Source organism: Dipodomys merriami, unplaced genomic scaffold (assembly GCF_024711535.1).
Source record: "Dipodomys merriami isolate MVZ:Mamm:240054 unplaced genomic scaffold, mDipMer1.0.p SCAF_20, whole genome shotgun sequence".
NCBI lineage: Eukaryota > Metazoa > Chordata > Mammalia > Rodentia > Heteromyidae > Dipodomys > Dipodomys merriami.
This window is the reverse complement of record NW_027203382.1, coordinates 26,184,490-26,206,868: the sequence shown is the minus strand read 5'-3', so window position 1 is coordinate 26,206,868 and position 22,379 is coordinate 26,184,490. Positions and strand designations below refer to the sequence as shown.

The following is a 22,379-nucleotide window of genomic DNA, read 5'->3' as shown; positions in this document are numbered from 1 at the left end:
CAACCAATCAATGGTGTACTGGCTCTAGCTTGTTCTCAGTTTTCCCCAAATCCACATTCAGTGACAATGTGTTTTTTAGGTTGAAATCAGCCACAGTACGGATATTTACACCACAGAAATAGGCACATGCTACATAGCAGCCCCTTTTCTTTCCAAAGAGTTGGTTTACACTACTGAACAAAACAATATGCTGATGTTCCTTGATATATTTGTGACTTGTAAAAGCAAGCACGCAAGAAAGCCAAGTAGAAGAGAAAATGAAAAGGATAGAAGAAGAAGTATTTGTTAAATGATACCAGCTTTAGAGGAGGGAATGATGGAAAAGTTGACACCAATCAAGATGCAGTGTACACCTCAAAAATAATAAAAATAAATACAAAAAGAAACTCACAACCTAAAAAAATTACATAGTTTATATATTTTAGCTGATCCAGATGTATTAGATGTAGACAACAGTAGTTAACAAACGATGGTAGATACACTGAACCAGAGACATCCAACCATTTGTTCTCTCTGTAATTCCTACAGAGCTCGAAGGCCCACAGCTGTGCGAATGGCCTATACGCCTGCACTCACACTTTACCTCAGAAGACATACATCAAAGGACTGCATAATAGGTCAGAGGGAACTATGGGCATTTGTGAGTTCCTTTCAAACTTAAAAGGGAATACTGCATAAATTCTTTTTTCTTCCTTTTGCACATTTCCAGAATCAAAAAAGGTAAAAATCAATCTTTTCCCTGTATATTTGCCTCTCTGTGATACTCACCACAATCAAGAAGCTGTCGTAATTCTGCAGGGTTGCTGGAGCTCTGTGTTCGGTATAGAGTTGAACTTTCTAGACCTAGGACACAAAACAGAGTATGTATGCAAAACATAGCTCTCCAGAGCACCTCTGAGTCTGCTGCCAGGGAGACATTCCAGTTTCCATCCAGTTATCTATTCTAGATGTGAACCAAATATTCTTGGAAGTAAACTCATACTATTAATCTTATCTGGCATGTGAATAGTTTTGGCAAAAACCAGCTGGCCACTAGGAAGCCAGCTAATCATATTTATTCAAATATGGGGAATTTAAGAGTTTCCACGCAGTAACTACATGTTAATCTCTATCAGCCAAGATTATCTCCCCACTACAGAGACCTAAATTGCTGGTATATCTGGCACAGTACTGCCCATGACAGGCAATAAGACACTTAATGAATGTCCCCAGAGACACATATGAGTCTTAACAGCAGGAAATAAGTTAGGGTCTAACAAATGAACTGATTTTTTTCTGATGGCCTAGTTACCTTTCTTTTCAATGGCTTCCAGAAGTTTGGTGAGGAGAGGTGGGGCAACATCAGGAGGAGCAAACTGCTCTGCCAGATCCGGAAGAGTCAAAGCTGCAAACAAACAAAACCCAACTATTAGATGTCACTTGGGATTGTCAAATGCCCTAGCCCATATAGTATTTACATATGGGAAGTACATCTGACAGTAACAAACTCAGGCCCAACAACAGGGATCCCCACCATTGAATGCATACTTTCAGGGCCAACGGGACATACTTGCTGCTTCTTTCCCAGCATACTATTCAGAGTACCTACCCAGAATCCCAAAATTCCCAACCAAATGGCCTCTTTCAGTCTATCCTCTGGGGCCATCTTCCTCAGGGCAAACTTCCCTATCCAGGTACATCAGAGTCTAGTGGTAGACTGTGCCAGGCAAAGCTAGCTCAGGCTAGACTAGAACTTAGATGTCCAGGGAGGGGCAAGAAATGAGCCAGGGGAGGGCTGGTGGCTCAGTGGTAGAGCACTTGCCTCTCATGCCTGAGGCCCTGGGTTCGATTCCTCAGCACCACATAAGCAAAAAGAAAAAAAGCCGTAAGTGGCGCTGTGGCTCAAGTGGTAGAGTGCTAGCCTTGAGCTGAAGAGCTGAGGGACAGCGCCCAGGCCCAGAGTTCAGGCCCCACAACTGGACCCCCCCCCCAAAAAAAAAGAAATGAGCCAGGGCACAGCTCTCCTTTTTATTACCATGAAACATCCTGAGATAGCCAAGAAAATGGAATTCAAGTCTGGCCTCTTGTTTAATAGAAAAGAATCACTGCCCAAATAGGAAAGAGAGTAGAACGGATTCTATCCAACAGCTTCTTATTACGGTACATAACTAAAATATTTAAGTTCCAAAGTACATGGGTTTGAACTTTTATTCCAAGTGCCTAAAATGCCAGAGATGGCTACAGGCTAGTACCTGACTTCAAATTAAGTCCCTAGGTAATTGTCAGAACTTTTACTTCCTTCCATATATTCTGGGTCATTAGTAGATTAAGAAATATTATGCTTTTATAAAACTGTTTTTCCCTACTGTAATGTTTTACCAGTTGTAATGACACATGAAAATCCAATGGGTAGCATTGATAATTTCCTTCAACCTTATATTGATAACTGTATTTTCACTTAAAAAATTCATTATAGTTAATACAATCTAAAAAAAACTAATTGTACTTTTGTTTTAATGTGTTTTAGTGGTGTAGGTTTTTACCACAAGCCATACACCATCCTAAACAAGTTGCTTAACATGGTATTTCAATTGCTAAAAGTGAACATAGAACAGCAACCGATACAAAAATAAAAATGGTTAGATTCTGACCAGAGAGAACTATATATGATTTGTGTAAGTTACTCTGCAAACCCTAAACCCCTTGTCGAGCGTACTGTCTGCAGCAAACAGACATTTGTGATATGCCGCCTAACTAGCCACTGTGACTACCCAGGACAAAGGAAGCACTGGCCAAGTGACTGAGGATCTTGTGATCACAGAAATATTTGCAGAGCTATGATTGTCAATTAAAAAACTACTAGCCACAGGGGCTACTGAACATCAAAAATGCAATCAAGGGTAAGTTCAGGAACCAAAGTTTTAAATTTTTAACTGACGCAGATTGAAATAGCTATCTATATAATGCAAGTATGGGGACAACAAAGACAAATCTTTTTCAGTGGCAGATGATTTCTGAATCACTCTGTATAACAAAGACTCCATAGTAGCCTGTCCCTGAGACATGTCCTCCTGACAGGCTCATCAATGCTCGATTCAAATGTTCACCATTTGGTTTCCTCCGTGACTTCATCCTTTTCAGCCTCTCTGAAGGCTGAAGATAAGCCATCACCTAATCAGACCACCCCTGTGCAGAGCTGGAGGGCGAATCCATCTCTGGAATCAGAATGCCCAAGATTGGGGTTAGTAATCTGTTTGGAGTCAGCAATAAGTTTTGCTTTTTTTGTTGTTGGTGGTGGTGGTCGTGGGGCTTGAAGCAGTAAGTTTTTAACTCCCCTGAATAAATCCAACAACAGCATCTCTACGTGTCTAATGTGAAAACATGAATACACTGGGAAACCACTTGAAACACAAATGTCTTTAAAGTTTTCATAGTCTCTGTAATTAAAAACACTGTTAAATTAAAAAAAAAGAAGCACTACAAAAGGAAAAGAGCACACCATTTCATTTCCTTTGTTGAATTATAAACCACTTCCCCTGGCCTTAGAATTTTTAGCTCATAAAAGTATTTTCTCCCACAAAGACCTACATTAAACAAAATGAACATTGTCCTATTAGGATATGGAAGAGAAAGGAGATTTAAAGGTAGAAAAATGTATCAATTCGAGGTCACAAAATGTCTCTCCATAGCTCTCATAAATCAGTGATTCTTAGCACCTCTGATAGACTCAACAAGCTTGAGATGAAATAGTAAATACACAGACAAACATACCTACAAGTACTTCAGTAACTATCATACCAATTTTTCCTGTATCCCCATAAATAACACAGGTGTGTTTTTAAAATTTAAAAAGAATCATTGGCACTGCAAATGGAATTGCTTAATAAAGGTTTATCTGCTTCCAGAATCTTATCAGCATGACCATTTCTGCAGGCAAATCTGAAAGTTAAATTAAATGATAATTAGCAATTTCATCTAATTGTGACTGAAATATGTACCCAACAGTGGTTAGATTGCTGGGCTGGCAAATGTTACACACCAAAGGGCATCTCTTTTTTTCTTCATTTGGACTGAAAAAATTGTCAAAAGCAAAAAACGTATTACTTTTCTTTGTCCTGTGGTTCTTCAGGGAAAAAAATAAAAACATTTTAATTTACCCATACTATGCTGAGCTACAGAATATCATCTGTTTCAAGGAAAGTTTCTGAAAACTCTTATGACTAACAACTAGGTATCATAAGAACCTGGCCTTTCCCCAAAACCAGATTACTATTTGAGAAAAAAAAAACAACAACTATGTATCCTATAGTAAGAAGTGTAAGTTGTTTTGTAAAATACTGAATAAATTTCCTAAGAAATTTTTAATGCTGGAAAAAAAAGCTTATTGTTTAAGGTTATGGACTGAAACATTATAGCTGAGTGAAATTTTTCACTAGGAGTTTTTTGTTTTAGTTAACTTTTGGGGGGGGGGAAGGCTGCAATGAGAGTTTTAAAAAGTAAAATTTATGAAAAACTATCTACTTTGTCTTTGAAATATTTAGACATAGGGAATATAGCACCGGGCCCCAATAATTTTCAAGTTCTTTCAAAACCCTCTATAGTGTTATAAAAGGAAACATTAATTTTTACTGAAAATCTAAAATCAACTATTGTTTTAATTGCATTAGATACTCAAGGTCTGTGTTTTTGTCAGATTTTATTGTAAGAGATTCCAAAGGGAAAAAACCAAACTCAGTAAGTTGTTCTTTGACAAATCCATGACAAAGCATCACATAATAGTGTGATCACAGAATGAGGCTAAAGAAATGAATTCAACAAATCTTTCTAAAGTCTACCTATAAATATAAATACACATTTGCTTTCACCTTCTGGAAAGATTTCTATCCCTGAATGAGGAAGACTTGCCATTCACACTGTCTAAGCCCAGAGAGCCAAATTCACTTATAAGAATCTGGTAGATTTCTCCATGACAATCCAACCACAGTTTTCACATAGTTGTATTATTTTTCATCACAAGAAGTCAGTATCACATAAGGAGAAACAAACAAAGAAGAGCTGAGAGGTCTCAAAATGGTGAATCCAGGCACACTTTACATCAGAAAAAGGAAATCAATCTTCAATAAAATTGACAAAGAACATGGACGAGCCAGGCATTTCAGGCTGTATAACTTGTGACACATCAGAGGTTGCATTTTCACATCACTTCATTCCCTTCTCCCCACCTTGTCCTGTTGGCAGCCAATCACAGGGAACCTTTGGAGAACCCTCTTTCCAAACTGAAGCTTTTTCCCAAACCACTAACACTGACAGGCCTTAACAGTCCTAAGGCACAAGCGCTGTGTTGTGTGGGAGACAGTGGCATTCCTTGCACAGAATGGTGCCAACACTACTGGTGAAGTGCAAGATGAAACCGGCACACAGCTGCACCTTTTGGAGGCATTCTCCATTAAAAAAAAAAGATTTTTAAAGTTAGTATCTGTCAGGGCTGAATGGAAAGTTGAAGCTATAACACTGGGACTCAAGAGATTACCCAAGCCAAGTATTTCATTCCTGATGGAAGCAGCTTGGAAGTGTGTGAAAATTTGCCACTTACCTTTAAATATGTAACACAAAATACACAGACAAATATTAAATCAAGAGGCTAGCCTGTCCACTAGCTTTTGCTGAATCAAAAGTTTATTTCTGTCTCAAACAATCTCCCTCTTGAATTAAATGAGAAATGCATCAAAATTTCGATGGTCAAAATTCAAACAAACCCCCAGTTCTTTTCTTAAGTAAACCTTACAAGCACATTCATACTTTATAAAATGCATATATTAAATAATGGTTTATGCTTGCCGGGCACTGCTGGCTCACACCTATAATCCTAGCTACTCAGGAGCCTGAGATCTGAGAATCACGGTTCAAAGCCAGCCTGGGCAGGAAAGTCCATGAGACTATTCTCTCCAATAAACTACTAGAAAACCAGAAGTGGCGTTGTGGCTCAAGTGGTAGAGTGCTCACCTTGAGCTGAAGAGCGCAAGCACAGCGCCCAAAGCCCAGAGTTCAAGCCCCATGACCGACAAAAAAAAAAAGGTTCATATCCTGGATTTTAAACTTCTTAAGCTTTATCGGTAACACTACAACCAATGCTGGCCTGTACTCGTTGGCTAAGAAAATGATGCTAAATCATAAATTTAAAAAAATCAGACAGAACAATGGGTTCCTTAATTTTGATATACATTTGTTTAACTAGTAGTACTGAAGTGATTAAAGGCACAGGCTTGGAGATAAAGAGGCCTGTCCAGGTTTTAGTACTTGCTAAGTAGAATCTTGGTCAAGCTAACCAACTTGGACCTCAGTTTTTTAATTCTGCAACACAGAAATTGAGGACATTAGGTGTAAGGATTATGTGAACAATATAAATAAGCATAGTAAGCTTTTATAGAAAGCACAGCCATTAAAAGGTTAGCTTCGTTTGTATACCTTTATTATTAAATAGAAATGCCCAAACACAATAGCAAATTTTAAGACTAGAAACCATTATGATTAAAACAATCTTCTCAATACACTTTAAAGATGTTGAGTTAGAGGTGAATTTGATAAAGTAGAATATTTTGTCTCTCATTCTGCAAATAACAATATATTTTCAGAAGTCAATATGAATATCTTATGATTTTAAATTTATCACACTTCCTCCCAATATGGACTCTAATTTAATCAATTTGAGTTATTAGACTTCAGTTTTCTGAATGTACAGGAAACAATGTGAAGTTGGAATGATTATATAATAAATTATATTAAGAATAACAGAATTAAGAAGGATTGGATTTGGGGTTTTTTGGTGGGTTTTTTTTTTTTGAAGAAGAAGAAGAAGAAGGGGAAAATGAAAGCAAAAAGAGTAGATATGGAAATAAATCTTCAGCCCTAACTATATTAATGTCAGAGATAACCAAGAGGAGGAAATTAAGAGTTGCCAATAGATTTAAAGTAGAAGTCTGCAAATTTTTTCAGATACCTTTTAATATCCCAAAGTTTATTTTCTCCCATTTATCTCTTCTACTCTGCAGCTTAAAAACAAGTAAAAGGAATGTGAGACTCTTTGCCCATTTAGTTTTATTTCTAGACAACTGACTGGCCCTGGAAGCAAACAACAGGCCAGGATCTTCTTAAGCACAAGCAGATGTTACAACTTCACTTCCCCATGGCCTTAGCTAAAGCCTTGGAGTGAAGAGATCATTGATACGCAAGATTATACCTAATCTTTGATAAGCAGTTAACTGTGATTCTTTTTTTTTTTTTTTTTTTTTGGTCGGTCGTGGGGCCTGAACTCTGGGCTTGGGCACTGTCCCTCAGCAATTCAGCTCAAGGCTAGCGTCTACCACTTGAGCCACAGTGCCACTTCTGGCTTTTTCTGCGTATGTGGTGCTGAGGAATCCAACCCAGGGCCTCATGCATGCAAGGCAAGCACTCTACCACTGAGCCACCTTCCCAGCTCAGTAACTGTGGTTCTTATCACCTAATCTGGAGTCTGATTTATAGATGTCAATTTACACTGTACAGCAAATTAAAATACCAAGCAGGAGGTAAACAGAGAAAGAATAGGACTTTCCTCTCTTCCCACCAAGAAAATAAGAAAATAATAACAAAATCGTATGCCAAACATGCAATGGGCACTCTGCTTGTTGAGTGAATGAATTAATGATTATCACTAACACCAACTAGAAGCCACATTCAACATCTTATGCAGCTTGCAACATCATACTAGCTTCATCTTTGAACAGGAGTCTCACTAACTTTTCTGCCTAAGATGATCTTTGAACCTATCTCTCCCATCTCAGGGCAAAGCAGGATCTTAAAACTGGAATCTGATATCCCCCAAGGCAATTGGATGTAATAAAATGATCCCTGATCCACTGATTGGGAGAAGGCAGAAGTAAGGACAGAAAGATATTCTTGATAAAAGTAAATCCCAGAAAGAGGTTCCCAAGGCTGGAACCTCACTGAGTACACTGAAGCAAATACTGGCTGACCAAGGAGAGCAAGCAAGCTCAAGAGGAGCTGCCAAAGAGGCAAAGAGTCCAACTAAACAGAACAAGCAGTTTTAAGAAAACCTGAGGCAAAAAGAACCACTGGATGCCATCCTAAATCTAGAGTGTTATTGTTTTCTCTGACACTTTTACAAACTGAAAGTAGAAATAATTGTTTAGAGATCGTCCAGATGTCCTTCACCTAGTCTTTACAATTATCATCTGGCTGTAAATATAAATAACTAACAGTTCACCACCATGCATTTCTAGGTAAGGTACAGAAATTAGTTGCCATGGGCTGAACTGTGCCCTCCCAAATTCACATGTTGAAGCTGTACTCCCAAAGTGATGGATTTCAGAGATGCAGCTTTGAGTTTAGATGGTGCCACAGAGCTGGGAACTTCATGACAGGATTAGTGTCCTTACAAATAAAGATATCACAAAGCTTCCTTACCACGTCTTTGGTGTGAGTGAGTACCCATGGCGAAGGTTCCATCCAAAAACAAGGCTCTTCAAATTTGGCATGTGGTTTGAGGAGGAGGTTGAAAGAAACAGGAAAAGGGAGAAGAGCTGCAACTGCCTACAGCTTGGGAAAATATGCTCAGAACTTTTACTTCATTTAATCGGTACAACTTTGTGAGTTCTTCCCCACTTTAGAAAAAAGAACTAGCAATCAGCCGTGTTTAAACAGAATTGGAAGACTGACTCCAAAGTCAATCACAACCATTCCACAAATCCATGCCTTCAAGAAGCAATCAGAGTTACAGGGCCAAAAGCAGAGGCTGAAAAATCTTCGCAGGACAACAAGAGAAAAGCACTAGGCCACAGTTGTAATCCTTGGTGGCAAGAAATGCATTTGTTCAATGTGAGCTTGGACTGGTGGACCAGCTCCTTGCCATCACCTCTGCCTTATCGGGATTGAACTCTTTCCAACCTGCTCAGCCAGCCTGAATCTTTTCGGGAGAACATTTATTAAATATTTTCTAATAAGGCTAAAGTAAGCACATTCTTCCCCAAGGATGTAATGGGTTTTATTCAGTTAAAAATAAGTAGCCAGCTTATCACATTTAGGAAAGTACAGTAGACTGTTTTGGTGAATCATTAGGTAGGAAAAGGGTCCAGCACATATTTTTTTTTTTAAGCAGATATTTCATCATGAATTGTGTTAAGTTACTTTTGCAGTACTGTTCTCAAAACACCTAAGAGGACAATTTGGAGGAGGAAACACTTTTTTGGGCTCACAGTTCAGAAGATTCTGTTTGTGATTGTGGTAGCACACAGTAGACTCTTCACTTCATGGTGGACAGGAAGCAGAGAATGAGGAAGTGGTTAGTAACAAAATATAATAATCTCCAAAGGTGCATCATTAACAACAAACTTCCTTCCACTGTATCCTATCTCCTAAATTAAGGACCCAGCATTCAACACATGAGTCTGTTGGCAGGGGTGTGTGGGGGGGGGGAATCCCACGATGAAATCTTAGTAAGGTAAGTATGCAAAAACAGTTAAAGTTGCCCAGGATCAGACTCTTATCTACAATTAACCAGACACCCCCCCTCCCCCCCCCCCCACACGGGAGACGTGCAGTTATGGCTCAAGTGAGAATTCTAATCTGGAGCAAAAAAGCTCAGGGACAGGAGACAGGGCCCAGACTAAGTTCAAGCCCCAGGACCAGCAAAAGAAAAGTATGTGGAGTTGGAAGAGAAGGGAGAGGAAAGGACCCAAAAGCAAGAAAAACAAGATGCCTGAAAATTTTAAACAGAAATTGCTCTATCAGCAAATACAGAAGAAATGCATTAAAAATAAGATAGCTTTAGTCAGACTTTTTGGTTGATAATTTTTTTAAATCGCTGATAGCAGACTAAGCTATTTATACATAAGAAAGGCAAACAATTTTGAATTTAACACTGACCTAAGAATCATGTATTTAAGGAAGAGAAGCAACATATTTCCATTACCTTTCACTGAGGTGATTAATTCTGGAGGCTAATAAATCCTTGCATATCATAATCTATAATGTTCATCAGAGGAATGAACAGGGTGATTCTCTTCTCTGCTAAATAAATTATGCATCTATTATGATTTACAAAATTTTAAACAGGTTAATTTGGACGGAAATTGGGCCATACTAAATTCTTAAAAACACACACACAAATCAATCCATAATCCTTAGGGTAATAAACAGTACTCTAGCTTTTGAGAGTTATTTGTCCAAGGATTATCTTTTTTCTCCTTCTCTAACTGCCACATACAAACACAAATAGAACTGCAGAAAATGTATATATGTATATATAGAGAGAAAGACAGAGACAGAGATTATATCTGATTACATTCTTAAGTCTCAGAATAAGCTAGCAATAGGGAGAGAGATGGTATTTGAGGAGTGGGTGTATACTAATAGCTTAAAAGTCAACAGAGTTGAGTGGTTAGGTCAGTATATAAATACAGAAGAAAATGAGGGAGAAAAGGAAAAGATGACTTGGATAGAAAACTAGTCAGCTAGTGGTTTTAATCAACACCTTAGGTTCCTGATGGAAATACAGGTTGGCAACAACCTGTAGAAGAACACAGTAGAAATGTCCTGGCTCAAAGAAGGAACAGTCAGGAAAAGGCTGGCTTCCTATAATAGAAATACCTGTAATGTTGTAAATGGAAAAGTAGCAGTGACTCAGGCTGGTGGAGGGCCCTGGGGTGAAGGCAATCGCTTTCCCTGCGGGGTTTTCTTTTCTGCATTATCATCTCAGAGCTGCCCCTTTCATAAAGACCAGAATAATCTATGCTCTACTTCTCACAGGATGAAAGGGAAGTGGTGGGCCTGCACCCCAGGAGGGAGTTTTGTACATTTTGTTCTATCAGATTAGCCTCAGTAACTTTATGAATTATGAGCTGTCAACTCTTCTTTTCGTCTACTATAGAATATGCTTCTTAGAAATTGTGGCTATAAATAAAACAACAGATGTTTCTTGTTGGCTCCACTAGGAGCTTGGGTAATTTTTTTGAAGAAGAGAATCTAATCCAGAAGGCTGGATTAAGTCTCCCCCTGTTGGCTACTTTGTGTATCAGCCTTCTGAAGACATTTATTTTCCTTCTTAGAAATACTATTCAAAATTGAAACCTTGTACAATTACAGATAATTTAAAAAAATAAAATTATCCTTGGTCCATTTCAAATAACCAGAAAAAGGTTTATAACACAATTGTATCATCCCTGTGACTTCTACTTCCAAATGATAAATAGGATTAAATGCCATTTCTGGAATGAATCATTAAATTCTATACCCCCTCCCCCGCCCCCCCCCCAAAAAAAAACACTGAAAAAGCAACAGGTGTGAAATGTGTTCTAGATTTTTCTATTGATGAGTTGGGTAACTTTAGGAAAAATGTTCAGGGTCTCCAGGTCTCACTGTATACATCAAGTGAGTGGTTAAGGTTTTGGTTCTTCTTAGATAATTTTTAGTTCTTAAATTCTATTTGGTGAGGAAATCAAAATAGCACATGGCCAATACAGAATTGTTAAATTTACATGCAAAAGTAAATTTAGTTACTTGATAAATATGTTCCCATTACCTACTGTGTTGTAGCAGCTTAGCACAAAGCATGAATGACTTCAGCATGTAGAAGAAGTATATATGAAGTGAAGTAAGTTGGAGTATGTGTTATCAGGCTGCTTAAAGCTGTAACATCCACCCTGGAGCACAGAATTCAGTAGTGTTTCCAAGTTAGGTATTCATTTTCACCTTGGCAGAATGAACAGCACAGCCCAAAAGACTGAAAAATCCCTCTGATGTCTGGTCACGAATCCAAGAGCAGAAAACCAGCTGCTGCATGTCCTCTGGTATATTCCAAAGTCCTGAATGACACAGGTCAGGATGGTGCTGTAACTGGGTTTCTATGTATCATGATTTTGGGGAAGGAATATTATGAAATTGAGAGCAAGAAGCAGCCAGTCAATGCAGGGAGGAGGAGGGAAGAAGAGAGGGAAGGAGGGAGTGAGCAAAGGAGGGAGAGAGGGAAAGAGGAAGAGCACTGCTCACTTATGGTACTTCCTGGAATAATGGCAGCAACTGAGTGAAGCACACTGCCAAGTTAAATGACCACACCAAGGTCCCTAGATGAGTGTTGGCTGAACAGAGATTACAACCCATATCTGCGTAGGCCTTCTCTTCACACTTCACTCTTGATTTTTCTCTCTTCTGTTCTCTTGAGTTTCTCAATTGTCACTTGTACATTTAATCCCTGTTGACATTTTGGGTTTTTGAGCCAGTGAATGCACAATAGTGCTAGGCTCTAAAAGATGGGAGTGGGTAAAAAAATTAGTTCATGAGTCACAGCTGGGAGGTATACAAATCAGTGGTAAGATGGACAAAGGAGGTTACTTAGAGGTTACTCAAGAGGAAACCGCTCTGCTCCCAAATTCTAGATTGCTGTGCATTTATCCTTCTCTGAGGGAACTTGCCATTCAGGTATTTAATTCTTTGGAAAATTATTTTCTCAAAAATGTGGTAGTGGGAAATAATTCAAAATCATCATGTAGGATCACAGACAATACAGAAAAACACTACCCTTAATATTTAAGGCTCTTTTTATCAGGATGCCATCAATTGCAGCTGACATTTATGATGTGCTTGCTATGTGCCAGGTTCTGTGCTGGGTGGCTTTACTCAACTTAATTCAGAAAACCACACAAATCATCACAACAACCAGGGAGGGTCTATAACTACCCTTATTTTACAGAAGGCTAAGCCAAGTGATCTGTCTGGACACACACAGTTGTACAGTCAGGGCCAAGGTCATCAGGTTTAAAGAACATAACTGTGGCTCCCTTTCAAGAAATCCGTATGCACTAATTAAATGCTCTGGAGATGGACTGTCAAAAGCCAGACCAGAGTTTTCTACCCAAAGAACAAACCTGGAAGTTGAAAATTCAAAAATAGCCACTCCAGCCAGGCATTGGTGGCTCACACTTGTAAACCTAGCTACTCAAGAGGCTGAGATCTGAGGCTGGAGGTTTGAAGCTATTGTAGGCAGAAAAGTCTGCATGATTCCAACTCCTATTACCCAGTAAAACAGTTAGACTGGAGCCTGGCTCCAGTGGTAGAGCACCAGCCATGCAAGAGCATGATGCACCAAATTCAAGGCCTAGTACCAACCACCCCCACCACTCATATACACACTCATCCCCCCCCCAACCCTCTTCTTGGGCCATTTTCCTACAGAATATTTTTCTTTTCTAAGATATTCCATAGGTTGTTTAGCATGTCTGATCCATGAGAATCCAATAAAGACAGAACCCCTACCATAGTGACAGACCCCACCTCCTGAAAACCATAGTATAAGCCTACTTGTGCCTAATCTGAACTTCTATCCAGCTGACTATTCATCTTGGAGAAGAGAATATAGCTATCATGAAAAGAGATCTAAGAATCTACAACACAGCCAACGTGTGCAGTACTCTATAAATAATGAGGGTCCAAATGAAGGCCACATGAAATGGTCCAAATGAAAGCTATCTTTGCAACTTCATGCAGCCAAATTAAGAAGAAACAGGTGGGAAAAAAAAGAAAAAAAAAAAAAAGAAGAAACAGGTGATTTAACCTCATATAAGCAAAGTACTGTCATTTCAATGATAGGCAAAGTATTATAATTTCAACATGTCGAAACATGAGGCTGGTGTACCCAGTAGTGAGCCAGATGGTTCTTTCAGATAAGTTTTCTAAGTTTTCAGTGTGAATCTAGTTATCTGGATGATGTAAAGCTTTGAATCAATGATAAAGGTATACAAAAGAAGAACCATGTTCCTATTTCCCAAAAGGGTCAAATAAGAGACATCATGTGTAATGAAGGGGGAATTTTGTTTTTTTTTGTTTTTGCTTTAATTTTTTGGTCGGTTGTGGGGTTTGAACTCTGGGCTTGGGTGCTGTTCCTGCGCTCTTCAGCTCAAGGCAAGCACTCTACAGCTTGAGCCACAGCGCCACCTTCGGTTTTCTAGTGTGTTTTATTGGAGATAAGTGTCTCATGGACTTTCCTGCCTGGGCTGGCTTTGAACCGGGATCCTCAGATCTCAGCCTCCTGAGTAGCTAGGATTACAGGCATGAGCCACAGGCATCAGCTCATCATGTGTAATGAATACAAATGGCTTGACCCTCCTGGGAAGGCATTTAGTCTGAGCTGGCTGGGAGCTGACAACACTTATCAAATGCAAAGAACCTTTGGGAATGTTGAGAATCAGGTATCCTAGAGTTTGCCAGCATGAGGTCAGGACATCAGGCAGGCCTAGAAAGCTGGCTTTTGAGAAATTGTGTGACTAATAAAACTGTTGCATCTGTGGGTTCTCCATCTGCTTACTCCTGGCTCCCCTTAAAGTGAGCACGAAGACTGTCTGTGTGCCTCCTGCTCGAGACTGTCCGCCTGCTGCCTGCAGGTCAATTACCAGAAAAAGACTTGCGGAGCCCCACTATTAAGTAGAGAATCCCGGGTCTGCTGAAGATCACATCTGGACAGTATACGCTCCAATCATTTCATCTATAAGATTAGGGATCACAAACATGTCCAGCATTAGCTACAAGACTAATTGGGAGACGCGGGTACCTTAGTGAGCTGTCTTACTTCTTGCTAAGATGGTCCAATCCTGTGCATTGTTTTAGCACAATTTCCTTGCACCTAGTCTCTAATCTATGCAGGTTAATGAGTCCAGCATTATAAAGATGTGGAAATTACTTTTCCACTTCGTTGGTTACAATTAAAAATTGCTTTTGGAACTTCAGACTCCTGCTAAAATGTGCCATAGAGAGCAGAGGAGCAATTGTAGCAGCATCTTGTGTAATGATGTTGTCTTTCTTGCCTTAGGTGGCTGTACTATCTAAAACCCAGCTCGGTTCTATGCTCACAGCATGTGAAGAAGCTTCAACCCAGTGTCTTTTTAAAAGTCAAGTTATTAGTTTCTCCCAGTGTAAGACGTTTTGGGAGTAGTAGAAACTAGAAGTTTCAAATTTTCCTTAACTCAGATCACAGGCTAGTATTATAAATTGCTAGAAGACAGTGAATCAAAAATTGTTATTCAAGAAAGGCAACCAGAAGAGGGAATTATATTATCCACTGGGGAGTCTCCTCTGGAAATGTCAGTTCCCAAGTTAACAGATGCTATATGTAGTGAATGTTTGAAAAGGCAACTAGCAGCAGAGAACAGGGGGTTAATATTACAGACACAGAATCTCCTTTAGAAATGACAGGTTTTTAAGTAAAAAAAAAATGCTATAAAGTGATAAAGTGAATGTTTGGAAATGTGAATTAATCTACTCTACAAAAAAAAAGTCTAAGAGCGAAAACATAATTTTGCAGCATATGAGTAAAAGTTTTAGCAGAAAATATTACATTCAAAGCATTTTATGTTTTGTAAATTACACTGTGCACAGAATGCACTCCAACTGGCTGTCATGACTATTATGCCAAAGGACAAACCTACATAAATCATGATTACCAGCCCTGTGTTAGAGTAGTTACTCCTCTATGGTTATGTCTGAATTTCAGCAGGGTTTCTGGTAGACAGACGTGGTAAAATTTGAAAAAAATTACATGGTTCCTGCTAAGGAAGAGAAGCAGCTCCCATAGTTCCCATCTGAATTCTCTTTCCTTGCTCCTATAATATAAAATGTTGAAGGGATCATTATTTAAGCTGGGATGTGCAGGTGGGCCTGGCCTGGCTGGGCCTGTAGCCCTCACCCCAGATCAGACCACACAGTATCCAGGCATACATCATAGCCATTGCCAAAGAAATCCCCAATAAGGGAGGGATCTGCCCTCTCCCTTGAGGAGGACCCTCTGTATTGCAGAAAATGCCCTACAGCACTAACTCCCCCCACACTTGCTGGATCACAGCTGGCTGGAAGAATGCACCTACATGTAATAGGCCCAGGTCCAGCAAGCAAATCTGAAGAACAGGATCCGGTTTCCTTTCCCAAAATCTTCTTTCCTCCACTACCTCCCTCCTTAGCTGACCATCTTCCCTAATCCAAAATCTAACACAGTGCCTCCGGATCTATCTCTACCCCAAACTCTCTTAGACCTTCTGATAAACTCAACCACCCTGATAAGAAATAGAAAAGATCCAAGAAGCTAGAAGTACCATCACGTCACATAATGGCTGATAAGTGCAACCTCCTGACAAATTCTTCAGTTTTAGAATTTCAAGTACATCCTTTCCTGCAAAGTCTCAGGTACTGGGCTCTTTATTTCTCTGCTATGAATAAATGTAATTAACACCATTAAAATATTCCCTGCAACAGTGAATTCTGCACAGCTGAGACCAGACAATCACTCAGGACACCTAACTATTCACAGTGCCAAAGCCTTCATTTTGTATGGCATTTATAAGTTTACAAAATGTTTTAATATTTGTCTTTCTATATACTCACAAAACAATACAACAACCACCAACCAAAGAGAAAGACACAATGGGGTGGTCAAGTTGGAGAAAAACCTGGGCTAATCACTAAGTTCAGGTGGCTTTTATTTAAGAACAGAAAAACTTGTAGTTGAAGAAGTCAAAGTTGCTTTGAATTCTGTGCTATTTTGAATCAACAAATACTTGGTTTTAAAGACTTCTGTGAATCCACCCTTGTGGATTCAGGGTCTACTCCCTGTAGGCAGCTACGTCAGAGAAATCACAAAACCCACCTCTCAAAGGCACTTGCCTATTCAGCCTGCAAAGCCCAGCCCTTTGTGGTTAGAGAAGATAGTACTAGCATTTTAATGTGCAATGTCTTACAGACTGAAGCCCCAAACAATCACCAGTTCCAGGGAAATTTGCAAAAGACAATACTCCAAGAATATTACAACTCTGCATGTTCTAATCTCTCCCCTATAGTAACTAGGAATGACAACCGAATTCCAGGGCTGGATAAGGAGTACCTCTTTCATACTGACAACTGGTGTGTTTTACTTTACACCCCTCTGACTTCCTTCTTTTAGACGCAGCACAATGAGGCCAAGTCAGGTTGAGATCCTTAAAAAAAATGCTGTGCAAATAGTGATGTCAAAGCTTGATGTGAAGATGCAGCTAGCTCACTGTAAGCAAACTCCTCAAATGCAAGCCTGGTCCTTAAAAGTCACGGAAGAAGCAGCTAACACAGACATCTGTTTACCCCACTGCTGAAGCTAAGGCTGCATCTGAGGCTGACTGAGATAATCAGCTATTCAGATATAGCTGGGGAGGTAAATGAATACCTTGGGAAAAGCCTTGAATCCACCATTTGTTCCTGTGGACATTGACTTCCCCTTTTTAGTAAGAGTGGGTTATTTCTTCCACATTGGTGGTATGGAGAGCTCTTTAACTGACAAAACACTTGAGATGACAAAAAAAAAAAAAAAAAGAGTCCTTTGCAAATCACTTGGTAATTTTAGGACATCAGATGCTGTTAAATTTCATCATCCATTTAGAACTCTCAGAAGTTATGCTCCAAAAAGCTTTGGAGCAACTTGATCACCAAGTAGTGTTCCAAGCCTTTTCCAGATTTATTCCCCTTGAAGGCTCTTACCCCAGAAGTGCTGTCTCAGAGCAGCCTCTCGGGCCATCCACGGAACAAATCACGGCCTGATTCGTGTCAAGTCGGGACAAAGGCAAGAGGAGGATTTGGAGGTTACCCAGTGGAAAATTTAGGAATAGGATTCCAGAACCTCAGGAAAGCCTGATTTAATTTAAGATACTGCTTTATGCGCCTTGTGGAAGGAGCAGGAAAGACTGCATTGATGTGATCCCACTGTAGACCTAAAAGAAAGGATTATGGACATGAAACATAACTAAGCACTCCAACAGTGTCCTCTCATGAATTGCATTCGAATTGGGAAAAGTTACAACTGCAGTGAAAACAGTCTTTAGTCCGAGAAACCACTCCAAAATTAAGAATGATTTAAGTATTAGGCCAATATTCCAGAAGCACACCAGACCCCTACCCTTGAATTTATTTAAGGCTTCACTAAGATAAAGGTACCCTTTTGGACAGATGCCTATGATGGAAATATCTAAAAGATAATATCTCTTTAGGAAAATATTCCAAGTTCCCAGCACTACATTATACCATTCAGCCTCTTTGGAAGTTCTGAAGGGGAGGGGTGTGTAATCCTAGGCCTCTCTACAAATCTAAAATAATGCAAAGTCTTTTTAATAAACTTCCAATTCTCTGTTCCAATTGATAGGTCAGAGGACAGAACAACACAACAAAGAACTACCCAAAGAATTTATATTTAGGATACAGATGCAGGATTTTGTTTTGTTTCATTTTTTCCCCCTGAGGAGTCTCTCCTAGTCTCCGTCTCCTTTTATACCTATTTCCAGTTGAAGAGAGAGTTTCCAAAAGGATGCAACAATGGCTGATACCACATTTATATCACATTCAAGTGTGCAGATTCACATTTACTTTCCACACTGAGGACCAGAATGCCAACATGCAAGCATGGTTCAAGACACTGAGAAGGTTATAAAAATGCTAAAATGTAACCATGGGACCCACAGGAAAATAAATAGAAGATATTTCATAGCTCTTTCTTGGACTGGATCTGCCTGAGTTTAGAGTTCATTGTTTTCAGCATTCTTCTGACTGAATAAACTTTCCACCTGCTTAATCAAGTGCTTAGGGAGCAGGAGGTAGTCCGCTAAAGCAGGCAGGAAGCATGTGTTCCATTTACCATAAAGAACTCTAATAAGGCAACTGTGTGCAGCTGGAACTAACTTGTACCAGATTTCACCAATCCCCCTGCTCTTGGTAGACATTTGCAAACACCGCTGTAATTCCCAGCTGTTTTTAATTAAGAGCTCAGGTTGGGAGCATTCTGCTAACTTAGTAAAAATATCACCTTATTTAAAATAGGATTCTTATTTTTTATAAGGACTAGGTCCACTTATTTACAAGCAAGTAAAAAACCCAAAGATAAATTTAAGCTAGTCTCTTTTAAAAACAGTAATATTTCACTTTGAATGTGCTCCTGAGGCCACAGGAAATGTTCTTTCCTTTCCTAAAATTTCTAGCCAAGTACTCACAAACCCTGTTTCTTCCCAAGAATTTTTTTTTTTTTTTAATTTCTCAGCGCCTAGTTGAAAAAGGCTGGAACCTTTCACAAGACAGAATAATTCCATTTGCTAGTTGGCGCTTTCTCTAAGTCCAGCTTGGATCCTGGGGGACACATAAATTCTTGTCTGAAATGCAGGGTAAGTGTCATGCTAGGATATTGGTAAACCACAGCTCAAAGCAGAAATACAAAGTGAGAAGTGAAACTTGCTTTAAAGCAAAGCTATGGTGAGCAAAAATACCAGCAAGCAATCATATTCTAGCCAAGGTAACAAAAACAGACAAGGGGGAATAATGCACAAAATGTCCAATTTGAGGGGTGAAAAAGAGTATTGTGGACCTTAATGTTGCTAGGAAAAAGAGACGTAAATTCACATCTACCTTGAGCCAGAAATACACCGAATTTTTCTAACCCCATTATAGGAGCTAGAAGTGTAGCTCAGCATGTGTGAGACTCTGGCATCAGAAATAAAAAAGTGGTAGGGTAAGCTGCTGGTGGCTTATGCCTGTAATCCTGGCTACTCAGAAAGCCGAGATCTGAGAATTGCAGTTCAAAGCTAGCCTGGGCAGGAAAGCCCGTGAGACTCTTATCTCCAATAAACCACCAGAAAACCAGAAGTGGCGCTGTAGGCTCAAGTGGTAGAGTACTAGCCTTGAGCCGAAGAGCTGAAGGACAGTGCCCTGGCTCAGAGTTCAAGGCCCACCATCAAAAGAAGGAAGTGGAAAGTACTGTTAGTGGAGCAAGGAGCAAAACTAAGTTGCATCGAGGAAAGAGCTCTCAAGAGGAGGGGTGGAATATGGTCTGTTTTACAGCTATGGTGCTGTATGGCCATCCACCACTGGATGGCAGTGAGGTTTTACTAAGTTGTGCAGAAAGGATGCATCAGTGGGTACTGGTATTTTTCCTTCACAATCTGTCCCAAGGTTTCAGGGGAAAGATAGGAAGAAAGGAAAGAAAGAAAAGAAAGGAAAGGTGGAAGGAAGGAAGGAAGGTTGGGAAGGAAGGAGGGAAAGAGGGAAGGAAGGAAGGAAGGAAGGAAGGAAGGAAGGAAGGAAGGAAGGAAGGAAGGAAGGAAGGAAGGAAAGAGGGAAGGAAAGAGGGAAGGAAGGAAAGAGGGAAGGAAGGAAAGAGGGAAGGAAAGAGGGAAGGAGGGAGGGAGGAAAAAGCGTTTTGGCCTAGAACTGCAAACCTGTGATTATCAGTAAGTCACTTGAAAATCACTAATTTACTATCAGAATATGAAATTAGGGACTGAAGCAAATTAGAAGTTGTAACTAATTTCTAAGGTTTTGAAATTCAGGGAGTGAACACTGATACAAGCACGCACACATCCCTGCAGTTTACTAGCGAAGTATCATCTTGAGCCCAGTACAGCAAATTGAAACCACATTCTATTCTGTTTTTCTTGTAAAGTTGATGGCTTTATCACACTTTTAAATGCTACACACTTCCCTCTCTCTCCCTTGGCATTTGATTTTTCTTCTTCTTTTTTTGGTCAATCAAATCAGTAATCTCAGCAGTGACAAGTCTTGCTTTCAGTAAGTACATCTGCCAACTTAAACGGCATTTCCTACGGCAATGGAATAATGAAAGACACATGTAGGTGCTTGCCATCATAAGATGCAAAAGCTCAAGTCTGCCTAAGATTGGGCCTGTAATTTGGCTGATACTTAGGTTCAGGATGATGTGGCCCAAAAAGGTCTAGAATATGGCCCTTAGTCTAAACAGCAAAAAAAAAGGGGGGGGGGAGTCATGGGGACCAACCTTGCACATCCCTGCTGGGCTTCTGAGTGACTACTACTCCTTTGTTTAAGGGAAACATGGGAGGGATTGCTTAAAACCTTGGCAGATAGAAAGGTTTTAAGACAATTAGTGAATTCTGCCTTGCTGCTGGTGGTGAACTTGAGGCCCTCTGCTTTCCAACCCAAACTCATGATCCAACCAGAACACATAGTTAGTCACTCCCTCACACAGCCAACTTTCCATCCACCCTGACCAGAGACTTCTGTAGATACTCCTCATGGTTCCTTTTACCTCTCTCAGAATGAAGTCACCTGTGTACTTTCTTCAGTGGACAGACGAGGATGAGTTTAAATACATATGAAGAATGAAAAGGCTGCTGGAAAACTTGAAAGAATGGAGCTGTATGTAGTTCTAGTCCACAAAAGGGTTTTCTACCCTCTGCACCTGGTCTACAAATCAGGTATCATCTACAGAAATCGTATCTACCCCTACCTAAGAAGCAAATAAAGTACCCCTTGATGCACTTGCTATGTAAAAAATGACTTAGAAATGTCCACAACCCTCAGTTCTGTCAAGTGGGCTTTTCAGGCTGATGAAGACATACTCATTATAAAAAATGACTTAAAACAAGATGCCCTGACAAAAAAAAAAAATCAGAAATGGGGTTTACATCTTCCACTGTCTGAACCAGAACTTATGAATGGCCTCAAGCACAACAAGGCTACCAGAGATGTATTGCAAATGTTTTACAGAGTAAAATGTAATTACATTATTATTTTTAAATCCACTCTAAAATTTTTACTTTATAATATGAAAGGCAATGCTAATCAATGGAACCACTGTATCATCTACATTCTAGAACCTCCTTGGCAAAAAACAACAACAAAAAAGTCTCAGGAGGGCTGGGAAGGTGGCTCAGTGGTAGAGCACTTGCCTTGCATGCATGAAGCCCCGGGTTCGATTCCTCAGCACCACATAAGCAAAAAGAAAAAAAAAGCCGGAAGTGGTGTTGTGGCTCAAGTGTCTGTAGAGCAGTAGCCTTGAGCTGAAGAGCTGAGGGACAGTGCCTAGGCCCCAGAGTTCAGGCCCCACAACTGGTCCCCACCCCCCTAAAAAAAGTCCCAAGATAGCAATAACCTATTTCTGCCATCAATTTTGAAGACAGATCTTTAATGCCAGAGAGTAGACGACTATATTTGGAAATTAATCATTTCCCTCACTTCCCTTCTGTCTTGTGGAATCAAAATGCAATGAGCAACAGGTTTCCTTCAACTCAGTGGTGTTGTCAAGCACATTTTGAAATCTCTTCACAAACTCAAGAACAAATTCAAAATCTTTGATCAATACTGCTTTTAGAACAAAAGACTGGGGGGCAGGTGGGGAAATGGGACACCACACATTCAAAAGCAAGGGCTCCTAGTTTGGATGACTGTTAACTCTGGAAGTCATCCACTTATACATTACTATGTTCCTTTGGAAACAGCTGTTAAGTTGGCTGTGTAAAACCCAGAACACATTTTCCCCTAGAAATACTACAAATAAGGATTGGGCCCTCAGTTTAAGACACTGAAGTCCCTTCCACTCAAAT

The 22,379-nt window shown here is 39.8% G+C and overlaps 1 protein-coding gene across 2 annotated transcripts in view; it reads right to left on the bottom strand.

The window, feature by feature from the left end:
• Pik3r1 (phosphoinositide-3-kinase regulatory subunit 1) overlaps positions 1-22,379 on the bottom strand; it is an 81,635-nt gene that overhangs the window by 26,350 nt on the left and 32,906 nt on the right. For both annotated transcript variants that reach the window (XM_070031275.1, XM_070031276.1), the window contains exons 3-4: positions 1,292-1,384; positions 769-843 (exon numbers count right to left, since the gene is read on the bottom strand). In XM_070031275.1, the coding sequence (XP_069887376.1) occupies positions 769-843; positions 1,292-1,384 (168 nt within the window). The remainder of the gene's footprint in view (positions 1-768; positions 844-1,291; positions 1,385-22,379) is intronic.